Source organism: Pan paniscus, chromosome 20, assembly GCF_029289425.2.
Source record: "Pan paniscus chromosome 20, NHGRI_mPanPan1-v2.0_pri, whole genome shotgun sequence".
NCBI classification, from domain to species: Eukaryota; Metazoa; Chordata; class Mammalia; order Primates; family Hominidae; genus Pan; species Pan paniscus.
In genome coordinates, this window is record NC_073269.2 from 15,894,002 (window position 1) to 15,910,119 (window position 16,118).

The 16,118-nt window shown below is 52.6% G+C and overlaps 1 protein-coding gene across 19 annotated transcripts in view; it reads left to right on the plus strand.

Annotated features, from left to right (window-relative positions):
• The window catches only part of SMARCA4 (SWI/SNF related, matrix associated, actin dependent regulator of chromatin, subfamily a, member 4), a 100,989-nt gene that overhangs the window by 12,117 nt on the left and 72,754 nt on the right, over positions 1–16,118 (plus strand). For 11 of the 19 annotated variants that reach the window (XM_063599874.1, XM_034945780.3, XM_063599876.1 and 8 more), the window contains exons 2-8: positions 4,599–4,761; positions 7,739–7,814; positions 11,087–11,339; positions 12,242–12,374; positions 13,158–13,562; positions 13,874–13,972; positions 14,635–14,893. In XM_063599874.1, the coding sequence (XP_063455944.1) occupies positions 4,626–4,761; positions 7,739–7,814; positions 11,087–11,339; positions 12,242–12,374; positions 13,158–13,562; positions 13,874–13,972; positions 14,635–14,893 (1,361 nt within the window). In that variant the 5' untranslated portion in view covers positions 4,599–4,625. Of the gene's footprint in view, positions 1–4,598; positions 4,762–7,738; positions 7,815–11,086; positions 11,340–12,241; positions 12,375–13,157; positions 13,563–13,873; positions 13,973–14,634; positions 14,894–16,118 lie in introns of those variants that run through there. The other 8 variants (XM_055104275.2, XM_057300717.2, XM_034945786.3 and 5 more) reach the window with 6 other exon arrangements.

Here is a 16,118-nt window from a genome sequence, read left to right on the forward strand (position 1 = left end):
CCGAGGTTGCGGTGAGCTGAGATTGTGCCACTGCACTCCAGCCTGGGTGACAGAGCCAGACTCCATCTACAAAAAAAAAAAAAAGAATGGGGTTATTGATGTTCCACAGGGAGCGTGGGTCAGGATGGATTTTTAACACTTGATGCAGTTACTCTACGTGTTATGTTTCTGCTGGGTCACATTGTCACATGGAGACATGATCAGAAGAGCTTGAAAAACATCCATCTAATTGATAGCTAGGATAGCATTTGCAGGCTTGCAGTGTAGACACCACACGTCCCTGTGGGGTTAGAGGACACTCCCCTAAGGCAGAGAACTGTCCTGGATGCTTTTAGGTCCTTTGGGTAGGTGCTTTTAAGCGGTTTTCTTTTTTTTTTTTGAGACGGAGTCTCGGTGTCACCCAGGCTAGAGTGCAATGATGCAATCTTGGCTCACTGCAAGCTCCGCCTGCCAGGTTTACACCATTCTCCTGCCTTAGCCTCCCGAGTAGCTGGGACTACAGGCCCCCGCCACCACGCCCAGCTAATTTTTTTTTTGAGACAGAGTCTTGCTCTGTCACCCAGGCTGGAGTGCAGTGGCATGATCTCGGCTCACTGCAAGCTCCGCCTCCCGGGTTCACGCCATTCTCCTGCCTCAGCCTCCCGAGTAGCTGGGACTACAGGCACCTGCCACCACGCCCGGCTAATTTTTTGTATTTTTAGTAGAGACGGGGTTTCACCGTGTTAGCCAGGATGGTCTCGATCTCCTGACCCTCGTGATCCACCCGCCTTGGCCTCCCAAAGTGCTGGGATTACAGGCGTGAGCCACCGCACCCGGCCTGGAGGTTTTCTTATAGACCACCGAGGGGAACATTTTGTTTTGTAGTTCACGCATAGTAAACGGGGCTGGCTCTGCGGAAGCCATCCTGCCCATTGCTGTTGTTCCGCCCAAGCCTCTGCCATAACCTGACTCCCACGTTGGTCTGCTGCTGAAATGTGTCCGTGAACAAATTTCCCCAAGCCCCAAAAAACACAATAGCAGATATCCTGGGGCCAAACTTAAATATAATGCTAGTTTCTCATGCAAGGTGAAAACAACCACCATAATTCCAACAAACAGATTTCCAAGGGATCCGATTGCTGGTTAGCAACCTGCCCTGCCTGGGGCTGGTCACCGCAGTGCTTTAAGACAAAAGCTAGGGGTGGCGTGAAAGAAGAGACCAGACCTCTTCTCTTCCTCAAGCAGTCTCCTTCCACATTTGAACGTCAACAGATGTTTCTATTTTAGATGATAATTTTGATGAAGTTGAAAATAATGAGAACACGGTGGTTCTCACATCCTTTGATCTTTCTCTTTTATTTCCACAAAGACACTTCCTGGGCATTTCTTGTGGGTATTTATTTCATGGGTATTCTGATTTAGGCTTTTTTTTTTTTTCTTGGAAGTTTTTCTTTAAAAATCTGAATATAAAAAGTAATAGATGGCTATTGTAAAAAATAAATAAAAAGCGCCAGACACCTGTGATATGGAAAGGGTAAGTTCCTCATCACATGCCATCAGAGAGAGCTACTGGCTGTGCTGACAGCCGTTTGTGCATGTTTTCTTTGGGGTAATCTCTATGCATGGATTAACATGCATATATATATATATATATATTTTTTTTTTTTTTTTTTTTGAGACAGAGTCTTGCTCTATTGCCCGGGCTAGAGAGCTGTGGTGCGATCTTGGCTCACTGCAACCTCTGGCTGCTGGGTTCAAGTGATTCTCCTGCCTCTGCCTCCCAAGTAGCTGTGATTACAGGTGCCCACCACCACGCCCAGCTAACTTTTGTGTTTTTGTAGAGATGGGGTTTCACCACGTTTGCCAGGCTGGTCTCGATCTCAGGTGATCCGCTCGCCTCAGCTTCCGACAGTGCTGGGATTACAGCTGTGAGACACCATGCCCAGCCATATGCATATATAGTTATTCTTTTTTTTTTTTTTTTTTTGAGACAGAGTCTCTGTCGCTCAGGATGGAGTGCAGTGGCGTGATCTTGGCTCACTGCAACCTCCGTTTCCTGGTTCAACTGATTATCGTGTCTCAGCCTCCTGAGTAGCTGGGACTACAGGCATGCACCATTACGCCTGGCTGACTTTTGTATTTTTACTAGAGATGGGATTCTGCTGTGTTGGCCAGGCTGGTCCCGAACTCTTGGCCTCAGGTGATCTGCCTTCCTCAGCCTCCAAAGTGCTGGGATTATAGGCATTAACACCACACCCAACCTTACTTTTTTTTTTTTTTTGAGTGTTTCTCTGTTGCCAGGCTGGAGTGCAGTGGCGCGATCTTGGCTCACTGCAACCTCCACCTCCCGGGTTCAAGCGATTCTCTTGCCTCAGCTTCCCAAATAGCTGGGACTACAGGCCAGCTCCACCACGCCCAGCTAATTTTTGTATTTTAGTAGAGATGGGGTTTCACCATGTTGGCCAGGGTGGTCTCAAACTCCTGACCTTGTGATCCGCCCACTTGGCCTCGCAAAGTGCTGGAATTATAGGCGTGAGCCACCACGCCCAGCCTCTCAATTCTTTTTTGATGTGCCAAGACTTCTGCAGCGTGGGTTTTGTGGGGGTTCTGATTGCTGGGCAATTGAGGAGCTTCTCAAGAAATTGAGGCAATATGGCCACACCACTTCTAGACCCTTTGGCCCAGGGAACCTCAGAGCTTATTTTCATCTCCTGTCCTCCTGGACTTTTAACTGAGTGTTTTACATTTTAGCGTTTAGATTCTCGTGCCAGAGTAGTTTCACTTCCGGTCATTCCTTCTGGCTGCTGGCCTGGATTCCCAGGCTCTGTTTTCTCCTTGTGGAGGCCCCGGCAGCACCCGATCCAAGGGCCGCACACATCTGGATTTGGCTTCCACACGCTGTACTAACTATTCTTGCCCTTTTGGCCCCTGAATCCCCTTATCCTTTGCTTTTTCCACCTGAGTAGGTGTGGCCTCCTGGTCTGCAATGGATTTCATTGCTGCGTGAATTTCCCCTGCTAGTGACTTATCATTGAGGGCCCCATTGCAGGACTCTAAGCGGCACCGTGTAAGACACCTTAGGGACGACCTTTGGCCACCCCAGGACTTTGCTGAAAATGCCAAATCCTTCATTTCCTGTATAGAAGGGCAGGGATGATTGGTGATGGGGTAAGAAGGGGTAGAGAGAGAGGTGTTCCTTGTCCTTAGACACCTTTCCTGGCCATGCTCGTTTGGCCTTCCCGTGTAGACATCTCGCCGGAGCAAGGTGCACCCAGCCCCACACCCCATCCAGCTTCTACAGGGCTGGCCTCACCCCAGCCCTTCAGGGAGGGTGAGCTGGCCAGGAGGAGGTTGAGGGCTGAGAACAACACCATGCTTATGGCTGTGGGAGCAAGGAGGGATAAGAGATGTTTGTGGGTCAGGCACTGTGGCTTGGGCTAGGTGTGGTGGCTCATGCCTGTAGTCCCAGCACTTTTGGAGGTTGAGGTGGGCGGATCACTTGAGCCCAGGTGTTTGAGACCAGCCTGGGCAACACGGCGAGACCTCATTTCTATAAAGAAATACAAAAATTACCTGGGCATAGTGGCATGAGCCTGTAGTCCCAGCTACTTGGGAAGTTGAGATGGGAGGATCCCTTGAGCCCAGGAGTTCAAGGCTGTGAGCTGTGATGGCGCCACTGCACTCCAGCCTGGGAGACAGAGTGAGACCGTGTCTCAAAAAAAAAAAAAAAAAAGTAGGCCGGGCGTGGTGCCTCTCATCTGTAATCCTAGCACTTTGGGAGGCCGAGGCAGGCGGATTGCCTGAGCTCAGGAGTTCGAGACCAGCCTGGGCAACATGGCAAAAACCCTGTCTCTACTAAAATACAAAAAAATTAGCCAGGTTCGGCAGTGTGCGCCTGTAGTCCCAGCTACTCGGGAGGCTGAGGCAGGAGAATCGCTTGAACCTAGGAGGCGGAGGTTGCAGTGAGCCAAGGTCGCACCACTGTGCTAAGCCTGGGTGACAGAGCGAGACTCTGTCTCCAAAACAAATAAACAAACAAACAACAACAACAAAATTCTTGGCAGCCGCCCAAATCTGTGTGCATTGATTGCCAGGGTGGGCGTGTCGTGGCTGACAGCAGGTCCTGGGTTGCACCTAGGGGTTTGCTGCTCTCCAGCCAGCTGCTTCTACCTGATGCGCGCCCAAGAGGGGAAGCCAGTCTGTTGTTCCTGAGCATTGCGGGGCAGGAGTGTTACCTGCGGTTTGTGCTGGGGGGAGGCTGCATTACGGACTTGAGTTTTTTTTTGTTTTGTTTTTGTTTTTTTTTTGAGACGAACTCTTGCTCTGTCGCCCAGGCTGGTGTGCAGTGGTGTGATCTCGGCTCACTGCAGCCTCTGCCTCTCGGGTTCAATCAATTCTCCTGCCCCAGCCTCCCGAGTAGCTGGCATTACAGGCATGCACCACCATACCCAGCTACTTTTTGTTTTTTTAAGTAGATACGGGGTTTCACCAAGTCAGCCAGGCTGGTGTCGAACTTCTCACCTCAAGTGACCCGCCCGCCTCGGCCTCCCAAAGTGCTGGGATTACAGGCATCGGCCACCATGCCCAGCCCATGACTCAGTTTTCTCATTTCTGTTCAGGGAAAGGAGCCTCTGCTTCACATTTTGATGGGAGCATCTGAGGACCTCATCTGTGTGATGCTCCTAGTGCGATCCCTTTCACGTGCTAAGCAGCTGCTCAGTAAACCTGGGGAGAGATGGGGCACCTTGGTTTCACCAGCTGAGCGGCCGGCACTTCCTGCCTGTGAGTGATGGTTCGATGTTCCAGCCTGTGGAGGAGGAGGTGGAGCCACAGGGAGGTTACCCGTGAGGCAGGTGGCACCGTGGCTTCACAGTCCATGTTCAGAGTGTGGGATGCATGGCAGTGAGTTCCACTGTGGCCTTGGCCTTGTGACCTGAACTCTTCCACTTCCCTGTCTGAGCCTCAGGGAGTCATCTGTCAGCAGGACCACTGTAGTCCCTGTGTGGTGGTGAGGGCCCAGGGTGGTGAGTCTCAGTTGTTACCATCAAGTAGGCTGAGGCCCCTACCTCCTGGCTAGATCTTCCTTCCTTGCCATTTCTTTGTGACTGAGACATCCTCAGCAGTTGTAAATCACAGGGAGGTGAAGGCAAGCCACAGTCCCCCCTGGATTTGCAAATATCCCTTCCCTTCCTCTGTCAGCATGGCCTTACGGTAGACGAGGATTTCTTAAATAGGACCCCAGAAATGTTAAACCTCAAAGACCAAACTTGATGAACTGGCCTTCATTAGAATTAAGAGCTTCTCTCTCTTTTTTTCTGTTTGTTGAGATGGAGGTTTACTCTTGTTGCCCAGGCTGGAGTGCAATGATGTAATCTCGGCTCACTGCAACTTCCACCTACTGGGTTCAAGTGATTCTCCTGCCTCAGCCTCCTAAGTAGCTGGGATTATAGGCATGCACCCACCACACCTGGCTAATTTTTGTATTTTTAGTAGAGATGGGTTTCACCATTTTGGTCAGGCTGGTCTCGAACTCCTGACCTCATGATCTGCTTGCCTCGGCCTCCCAAAGTGCTGGGATTACAGGTATGAGCCATCACGCCTGGCCGATACTTTCTACTTTTTAAAAGTGGATACCGGCCACATATGTGGTGGCTCGCGCCTGTAATCCCAGCACTTCTGGAGACTGATGCAGGTGGATCAGGAGTTCAAGACCAGCCTGGCCAACATGGCGAAACCCCGTCTCTACTAAAAATACAAAATATATATATATATATATATTTTTTTTTAGCCAGGTATAGTGGTGCGTGCCTGTAATCCCAGCTACTCGGGAAGCTGAGGCACGATAATCACTTGAACCTAGGAGGTGGAGGTTGCAGTGAGCCGAGATCATGCCACTGCACTCCAGCTTGGGTGATGGAGCAAGACTCTGTCTCTAAATAAATAGATAGATAGATAGATAGATAGATAGATATCTCAATAGCCAGTAAGCATACGGAAAGGTGCTCCGTGCCATCAGTTGTGAGGGACATGCAAATGAAGACCATAAGAAGATGCGATTGGACATTGGCAAGATTGTTAAAAGTTGTAAGGACTGACAGCAGCAAGTGTTGGGGTTGATGAAGAGCACCTGGAATGCTGTCCCTGTGTGGGAGGTGGGACCGTGTGTGTAGATGATACAACTATTTTGGAAAACTAGCAAAGCTAAGTTTATGCCTCCCTTTATAACCACCAGTTTCATTCTTGGACACCCAAGAAGAACCAATGCATGTGTTCACCAAATGACTCTCATAGCAGCTTGATTTGTGCTGGCCAGAACCTGGTAGAGTACAATGTCTATGAAAATGAGAATGCTCACATAAAAAGAACGGATGACTCTCCCAGACATGGTGACCCTGTGTGATTGTCTTTTTTTTTTTTTTTGAGACAGGGTCTTTCTCTGTTGCCCACGATCATGGCTCACTGCAGCCTTGACCTCCTGGGCTCAAACAGTTCTCCCTACTCAGCCTCCTGAGTATAAGCTAATTTAAAAAAAAAAACTTGTAGAGACAGGGTCTTGCTATGTTGCCTAGGCTGGTCTTGAATTCCTGGACTCAAGCGATCCTTCTGCCTTGGCCTCCCAAAGTGCTGGGATTATAGGTATGACCCACTGCCCCCAACATTATATTATTTATATGTTACATATATTATATGTTATAAGTATATATTATATATGTATTATAGACGTGACCCACCACACCCGTCATTTTATTGGAAGTTCAATAACAGGTGAAAGGAAGCCACAGTGATAGTCAAAATAGTGGTTTCCCTGGGAGAGTGGTATTGACTAGGGGGGGCCCAAGAATGCCTTCTGGAACGTCAGGAGGGATGTCTGACGCAGTGTTCTTCAAGCTGTTCACCTATGATCCTGCGATCAGGGCATGTACAAGTCAGTGAGAGTAAGCAGAATCACACGCTGCTCCCCTCAGTACTGAGCTGAGGACGTGGAGTCGCTCCACGGCTCTCTACTTTGTGCTGCAGGTCGGCCAGTGCTTGTTCAAGTGCAGGCACCAGCAACCTCATCACAGGCTTTGGCATTGGGCGATACTGCTGGGGTTGGCTTTGCATCACTCCCGGGCTGTTTGGATCCCCTTTACTGTCACTCTGCACGTGTCTGAGCTTTCAATCCGGAAATGAATTTGCGGATGCTGGTGGCACCCGCGTTCCTGTTTCACTGCAGCCTGACTCTAGAGGCAGCATTTTCAGGAGGAGAGGCCATTCTAACAAGCCTCTGTGAAACCCCGTGCTTCTAAAAAGCAGACTTGCCTTATTCGGGCACAAAATGGTTTTTTGGGGCAGCATCTTCAGTGTACTCTGTTTTTCCGTTGACAAAGTTAGCGCTGCTTTGAGTTGGAGCCGTTCCTGGAGGCTGTGACGGCATCGCGTGATTTGATGGATGGGAGAGGGGAGAAGTTCTAATGCTCAGTGTAAAGTACGATTAGGTGGGACTACGTCTGTAGTCCCAGCTACTCGGGAGGCTGAGGCATGAGAATCGCTTGAACCCCGGGGACGGAGGTTGCAGTGAGCAGAGATCATGTCACTGCACTCCAGCCTGGGCGACAGAGTGAGACTCTGTCTCAAAAAAAAAAAAAATGTACAATGAGGAGAGCTATAATTTCAGTCACTTCCCAGTGTATGCTCGTTGGCTTGTCCACCTTCAGAGAGGGAAAAGATGGTTTGCCCTCAATGACCTGGATCTTTTTCTCTTTTTCCTCTGAGACAGCGTCTCGCCCTTTTGCCCAGGCTAGAGTGCAGTGGTGCGGTCATGGTTCACTGCAGCCTCAACCTCCTGGACTCAGGTAACCCTCCCACCTCAGCCTCCCGCGTAGCTGGGGCTACAGGCATGTGTCACCAAGCATGGCTAATTTTTGTATTTTTTGTAGAGATGAGGTTTTGCCATGTTGCCCAGGCTGATCTTGAATTTCTGGGTTCAGGCCATCCCCCTGCCTTGGCCTCCCAAAGTGCTGGGATTACAGGCGTGCTGGATTGTATTTTGCTGTCAGTTTCAGTTTATTTGACTTAGAATAAAGACCTTCAAGTGAGGAAGAAGCTATAGGTCCCTGAATATCACAGGATCTATGAAGTATGTGGCAGTCCTGCTGTCCCTTTTCCTACCTCATTGCAACACTCTGTGGACCTGAGAAGACTGTGGGGACAGAAGGCCCAGAGGGGAGCGCCAAGGAGCCAGTGCCTCCCCCCTGCCCTGGCCGTGCCCACATTGCTGGGCTTCCCACCTATGGAGGTAGCTGCAGGCGCATCCTCCCTGCAGACATACCCGTGGACCAGAGGCTTCAGGCTCCAAAATCAGCATCTTAGTAACATAAACGCAAGGTTCAGACTGTTGTCACATGGCAGAGGCGAGGGCGGCATCTCATAATCAGACAGATCCTGTTTCTGTAGCAGAATGTGCGAATATCCACACGGAACAGAATCAGGTCAGATTTTGCCTCCAGATGAATTTCCTTGCAGTAACACATTTAGGTTTGTTTATGTCAGGGGCCATCTTTTCAGGATTGGCTGGAGTGCCAGCCACTGGTTCCTCCCCTGCTGAGTTTCCTGGTCCTCTCTCCTGCTGTTAGCCATGAAAGTGGAATGAGGTCATTTTGAGCCTTTCATCTCTTGTCTAAGAATATATCCCTATGGCTGGGTGCAGTGTCTCACACCTGTAATTCCAGCACTTTGGGAAGTCCAGGCTGGAGGATCCCTTGAGCCAGGATCAACAAGTGTTTGAGACCAGCCTGGGCAACGTAGAGAGACCCCTGTCTCTACAAAAAAATTAAGAAAAATTAGCCAGGCATGGTGATGCACTCCTATGGTCCCAGCTACTCGGGAGGCTGAGGCAGGAGGATGGCTTGAGCCCCCGAGGTCAAGGCTGCAGTGGGCTATGATGGCTCCACTGCACTCCAGCTTGGGTGATAGAGTAAGACTCTGTATACAAAACAAAAACCCCTCCCTTTCAAATTAAAACTTTTTCCGCTAGATCACCTAATACAATGTAATTTTTGGCCAGAAACGGTGGCTCACACCTGTAATCCCAGCACTTCGGGAGGCCAAGGCGGGTGGATCACCTGAAGGTCAGACGTTCGAGACCAGCCTGGCCAATGTGGTGAAACCCCGTCTCTACTAAAAATAAAAAAATTGGCCTGGCGTGGTGGTTCACGCCTGTAATCCCAGCACTTTGGGAGGTCAAGGCGGTTGGGATCACGAGGTCAGGAGTTCAAGACCAGCCTGAATAACATGGTGAAAGCCTGTCTCTATTAAAAATACAAAAATTAGCCGGGCATGGTGGTGTGTGCTTGTAATCCCAACTACTCAGGAGGCTAAGGCAGGAGAATTGCTTGAACCTGGGAGGCGGAGGTTGCCGTGAGCCAAGATCATGCCATTGCACTCCAGCCTGGGCAACAAGAGTGAAACTTCGTCTCAAAAACATAAATAAAACAAAAATAGAACTTTTTTTTTTTTTTGAGACGGAGTCTTGCTCTGTCGCCCAGGCTGGAGTGCGGTGGCACGATCTCGGCTCACTGCAAGCGCCGCCTCCTGGGTTCACGCCATTCTCCTGGCTCAGCCTCCCCAGTAGCTGGGACTACAGGTGCCTGCCACCATGCCCGGCTAAGCTTTTTTTTTGTATTTTTAGTAGAGACAGGGTTTCACCATGTTAGCCAGGATGGTCTCGATCTCCTGACCTTGTGATCTGCCCGCCTTGGCCTCCCAAAGTGCTGGGATTACAGGCGTGAGCCACCGCGCCTGGCCAAAAAATGGAACTTTTTAAATCAATAGAATTAAAAATGTTTCTACACTTCTTACAGAATTTATCCTTAGAACCAGAAATATGCCGGAGAGTTCAGGGGCAAAGAGATTCATTCCAAAAGGCAGCAGAAACAAAAGACAGATTTGCGACATGCTTAACCAGAGAGGGGCTATCAAAAAACCCAGGGTGTCAGAGCCAGGAAGTGCAGTGTAGCTGTTAGAATTTGTGTTTTAAAGACTATTAAATGATAAGAATTGCCATGGGTAAGATTATATGAAAGCCTAGAATGTATTGAGAAATTTTCACTGAGTGTGGGTGCGTCTTCAGCCAGCGAGGGCCTTCAGCCAGCGAGGCGGAGAAGCCTCTTTACAGACACAAGTATCTTTCCTTTCCCATTTGTCCCTGGGTGGTTGGAGGACATCCCCTTATGCATATAAGCATCTAAAGGAAAAGGTGACGTTTCCAAGTGTCAGGGACCAAAAAGTGCAATTATTTGTGTAATACTTTATCCTTTTTAAACTTAAGTTCATTTATTTTAAGGGAAACTTGGTCTTACTACTTTCAATGGAAAACCAGCAGTATTTGCCATAAATATTTGTTTTGGCTGAATTGATGGAATTTCAGTTAGAGGCTTGTTTTTTTTTTTTTTTTTTCTGAGACAGAGTGTCGCTCTATTGCCCAGGCAGGAGTGCAGTGGTGCGATCCGGGCTCACCGCGATCTCCGTCTCCCAAGTTCAAGCGATTCTCCTGCCTCAGCCTCCGGAGTAGCTGGGACCACAGGCGTGTGCCACCATGTCCAGCTGATTTTCGTATTTTTAGTAGAGATGGGGTTCGCCTTGTTGGCCAGACTGGTCTCGAACTCCTGACCTCAAATGATCTGCCCGCATTGGCCTCCCAAAGTTCTGGGATTACAGGTGTGAGCCACTGCACCCGGCCAGTCAGAGGCTATTTGAGCCATAGTCCTGTTCTTTCTGTTAGGAAGATAAGCAAGTGGAGAGCAGTGTGAAGGGTAGACCAGCACCCCCTGAGACACCCTCTGCTGTGATCAGGAATATGGCAGGAGCCCCTGAAGGCCCCTGTGGGGCAGTGCTTGTCTGTGAGTGTGGCCCACCCCTTCCTGGGTAGACTGACTGATCTTGTGTGCCTGAGATGTAGGACTTCCTCTGAGAGCGATCATGGAGAAACGGTTTGGGTGGCTGGTGGGAAAGGTACTGGCTTCCTGTGGGATGTAGATTCTGATGTGACCGTATGATTGTCCCTTGCTATCCCTGTCCTGCCTCGCCCTTGGTCATGAACCCCAGACTGACCGGGACTGTCTTCCAGCAGGAGGCCACTGTCTGCAGCTCCCGTGAAGATGTCCACTCCAGACCCACCCCTGGGCGGAACTCCTCGGCCGGGTCCTTCCCCGGGCCCTGGCCCTTCCCCTGGAGCCATGCTGGGCCCTAGCCCGGGTCCCTCGCCGGGCTCCGCCCACAGCATGATGGGGCCCAGCCCAGGGCCGCCCTCAGCAGGACACCCCATCCCCACCCAGGGGCCTGGAGGGTACCCTCAGGACAACATGCACCAGATGCACAAGGTAGGGATCCCTGCGCCCGCCTCGCACCTGCGGCCTCTGCCCACTAGGGCTGCAGGCAGCCTCTGGACCGAGGGCCTTACTTGGAGGATCGGGGGAAGCCTTCTTGTTGGAGGTGTCCTGCCTTGGCTCAGCCCCCTACACCAGGGCCCACAGCCATGAACAGAAGGTTCAGCTCGTCGGACCCCAGCCTGTGCTGGCGCATGATCTGGGCCCCGCGGGCACCTGCCCCACCGTTTCCCGCTCCCTTGCTTTCTGCATGTGAAATTTGGGAATATCACTGCAGAGTTTTCTTTTGGTAATGAAGAAAAACATCCAAATTCCTAAAAAGGCTTTTAGCCACGTGGTTTCCCCCGTTCTGGCTGTCAGGCTCACCTGTGCAGCTCGCAGAGCCGAGCAGCAGGTTCCCTTTCCTCCAAGGCGTGCCCCTCAGCCACTGTCTTTACCTCACCTGCGCTGAGCAGGGCCTTCAGTCAGCAAGGTGGAGAAGGCTCTTTATGGTCACAAGTCTCTTTTGCATGTCCCTGGATGTGGTTAGAGGACATATTCCCTTATACATACAGCATCTGAAAGGAAAGGTCATATTAGCATCCATGAGAAAAGGTGACATTTCTAAGTGTCACGGGCCACAGGAGGTCCCGGGTGGTTCCACAAGATGAGGATTGCCTGACCACAATCTCCCATATGCTCGTGCTCCACTGGGCGACATTTATTTTGTGTACCTGTCTTGAGGCCTAAGTAGGTGTCAGAACCTTGCCTTGGAGTCATGCTGGGGACTGGGGAGATGCGCGTCATCTTCGGGTGGCTGTTCTCGGTGCCCTCGAGCTTCTCTCGGGCAGCGCATAGCCGCGCCGCCACCTCATGTTCCACATGCTGACCCTGCCTTGCCATGGTCCCTCTCGCAGCCCATGGAGTCCATGCACGAGAAGGGCATGTCGGACGACCCGCGCTACAACCAGATGAAAGGAATGGGGATGCGGTCAGGGGGCCATGCTGGGATGGGGCCCCCGCCCAGCCCCATGGACCAGCACTCCCAAGGTACAGAACTGCGTTCCTTCCTGCCTTGTGTTTGTCATACTCCAGAGTCCTCAGATCATTTTCCTCCCCTGGGTTCCCACAGGATGGATTCAGGGAGTACCTAGGATGATGTAGCCGGGTGGGTGGCCCGCCACAGAGAGCTGTGTGGCATGGCGTGGCTGGTGCTCTGTTCTGGCCACCTCGTCTCGGAGCAGCCCTGGAAGGGGAAACGCTGGTTGGGGGGCAGACCATGTTCAGCATGGGTGATAGAGGAGGGCTGTGCAGGGCAGCAGCCCCGTGCCACCCAGGAACTTACTGGAAATACAGATTCCTGGGGCCTGCGACTCTGCTTTAATGAGCCCAGCAGGTGCCTTTTCTGTACGAGGACAATTGAGAAGTGATATGGTGGGTGACTTTCCAAGGCCTTGCTGTCATCAGGGGTGGGAAGCTCAGGGGCTGCACTGGGAATGGAAGTGTTGGGGGTGGGCCTGGCGAGCCCGAGGATGTGGACCCCGCCTGTGGACAGGCAGGCGGAAGCCTGGAGAGAGCCGTGATTTCATGCACAGGTTCTCAGCATTAACCAGAAGCACCTTACTGAGACGTGGGCCAAACCAAATCCACCAGGTCGGCTGCTGGGCTGAGGTGCCTTCAGCATGTGCCCTCCAGGTGCCCCTGGTTGACTCAAGAGAAGGATGCCATTTGGCTGTGCCCTGTCTCAGAGTAGGAGCTGGTGTAGGGGGAATAGGCTGTAAAAATCACAGACATATGCTGCCGCGTGACCAGTGGGCTGGCCTTTCTCTGCAGGTTACCCCTCGCCCCTGGGTGGCTCTGAGCATGCCTCTAGTCCAGTTCCAGCCAGTGGCCCGTCTTCGGGGCCCCAGATGTCTTCCGGACCAGGAGGTGCCCCGCTGGATGGTGCTGACCCCCAGGCCTTGGGGCAGCAGAACCGGGGCCCAACCCCATTTAACCAGAACCAGCTGCACCAGCTCAGAGCTCAGATCATGGCCTACAAGATGCTGGCCAGGGGGCAGCCCCTCCCCGACCACCTGCAGATGGCGGTGCAGGGCAAGCGGCCAATGCCCGGGATGCAGCAGCAGATGCCAACGCTACCTCCACCCTCGGTGTCCGCAACAGGACCCGGCCCTGGCCCTGGCCCTGGCCCCGGCCCGGGTCCCGGCCCGGCACCTCCAAATTACAGCAGGCCTCATGGTAAGACTGGCTGCCCTGGCCCTCAGGTGTCTCAGAGCGAATGGCTGGGGCGTGAGTGGCGGGGTGGACAGACCGTGCTCTGTTGCCGACTGGGTTCCCCGGTTTGGGATTGCACAGGCCCATACTGCACTTCTGGGTGCTCGGGTGGTGGGGGCAGCTAAATGCTGCTTCCCCAGCTCCCCGCTTCCCCTGGGGCCGCTGGTTAATAGGTATATCTGCTGTGTCCCCTGGAGCCAGGGCTGCCCACGGGGCTGGGCGCAGGCATAAACCTGGGACGCGCTGTTTTCTCTTTTGTTTCTCCCTACATGTAGGTATGGGAGGGCCCAACATGCCTCCCCCAGGACCCTCAGGCGTGCCCCCCGGGATGCCAGGCCAGCCTCCTGGAGGGCCTCCCAAGCCCTGGCCTGAAGGTGAGCTCCCTCTTCTATGGTGGTGCACCCGTGCCCTTACTCCCCGTCTCAAGCTTGGGTCCTTGAGATGAGCTTTGTCAGGGAGAAAGGGCCGAGGGTGGTCAGGCTGAACTGCAGCCTGTACTTTTCTTGTGGTGGTCCCCGGGTCTCCCCTGTAGCCAGTCAGTTCCCAAAGGCTGTCGTTCATCCCTCCTCTGACAGCTTGTGGCCTTCGCCCAGTCCCTGAGCCCTGTATATGTAATTGCTCAGTAAGTGCTGCAGGCTCCCATCTGTTGGGCTCAAAGAGGCAGTGGGACTCATTACCCATCCTCTTGGAGCCTGAGGTTTAGCGATGGGCATTGAGGGGCAAATTGCTTCCACTGGATTTAGTTGGCACTAGGAGGAGATGACAGGAAATGCTGCCATAGAGCCACAGACAGAACAAAAAGGCCTTGGGAGCCTGGGGCTGGCCCCAGTGGAGGGTGTGAAGGACGAGGGTGAGGCTGAGATCTGGAGGAGGTTGGAGCCCAAGGCAGGTGTGAAGGACACCCCTGGGTGAAAGGTGGGAGATGGGCGGGGTCTGCCTGTCCCCAATGCCTCAAGCAGCTCAGCAGCTTTCCATTTCCAGCCTGGGATGGGCCCCAGAGCTCAACATGACGCCCTGGCCCCTTGCCTTCTCCCAGGACCCATGGCGAATGCTGCTGCCCCCACGAGCACCCCTCAGAAGCTGATTCCCCCGCAGCCAACGGGCCGCCCTTCCCCCGCGCCCCCTGCTGTCCCACCCGCCGCCTCGCCCGTGATGCCACCGCAGACCCAGTCCCCCGGGCAGCCGGCCCAGCCCGCGCCCATGGTGCCACTGCACCAGAAGCAGAGCCGCATCACCCCCATCCAGAAGCCGCGGGGCCTCGACCCTGTGGAGATCCTGCAGGAGCGCGAGTACAGGTGAGGGCGGGGCCCAGTTGCCAAGGTCACTGCCCTGTGTCCCCCATGTCCCCCTGGGGAAGCCACTCAACTTTCTCCCCCACTCTAGCAAACAGTGCCCTGTGCCCACCACTGCCACTTGGCCTACACCTCCTTCCTCACCTCCCTGCTCCCACCCTGGCTGCGGTCTGTTTCCCACACAGCAGTTTGAGTTCTCTCTCTTTTTTTTTTTTTGAGACGGAGTTTCACTCTTGTTGCCCACGCTGGAGTGCAATGGCGCAATCTCGGCTCACTGCAACCTCCATCTCCTGGCTTCAAGCGATTCTTCTGCCTCAGCCTCCTGAGTAGCTGGGATTATAGGCATGCGCCACCACACCTGGCTAATTTTGTATTTATTTTAGTAGAGACAGGGTTTCTCCATGTTGGTCAGGCTGGTCTCGAGCTCCTGACCTCAGATGCTCCCAAAGTGCTGGGATTACAGGCATGAGCCACCGCACCTGGCATGAATTCTCTTTTTATGATTGATTGACATCAGATCTACTCCGTGGATTAAAACCTGTCTGTAGCTTCAATTATCTGCCCAATAAGCTTTGCCTTATGTCCACTCCTGCCCAGCATCCTTCCTCACCCATCCCAGTCTCTCTGTTCCTCTTTTCATTTATTTAACAAGTTAGGCTTGTTCCTGCCCCAGGACCTTTGCACAGGCTGTGCATGGCTCCTTCTACTCATTCAGGCCTGATTGCTGGGGTTCCCTCCTCATGGAGGCCCTTCCTGTCACTTCCAGCCACTCTCTGGAATTGCAGTGGATATTTTATTTGTTTTAAATCTCCTTTATGGCCTGTGTTTTCTAATGAGACTGAGAGTTCCTTGCTTTGTTGTTCTTGTTTAGTGCTAAGGCCCTGCACTTAAAATGGTCCCTGGCATACAGTTGGTGCTCAATGAGTATGTGCAGAAAGACTGATTAAGAGAATTAGCCCACATAACCTTCGCATGTAACCTTCGTAACCTTCAGACCAAGCCTCTAGGGTCACTCCGAGGGGTTGCCTCAGTTTTGAGGTGAGAATACTGAGGTGTGCAGTTGAAATAGATTCCCACCGCCCTGCGCCTCATCCATGCCAGAGCTGCATGAAAACCTTGGCCCGCCTGACGCCAGAACCTGGCTCACACCACTGAAAAGGCATGACCTGGGCGCGTCTATCAGGAATCTTGTTTGCTGTCCCCTGAGGCCCGGTCCTGAGGAGTGCCC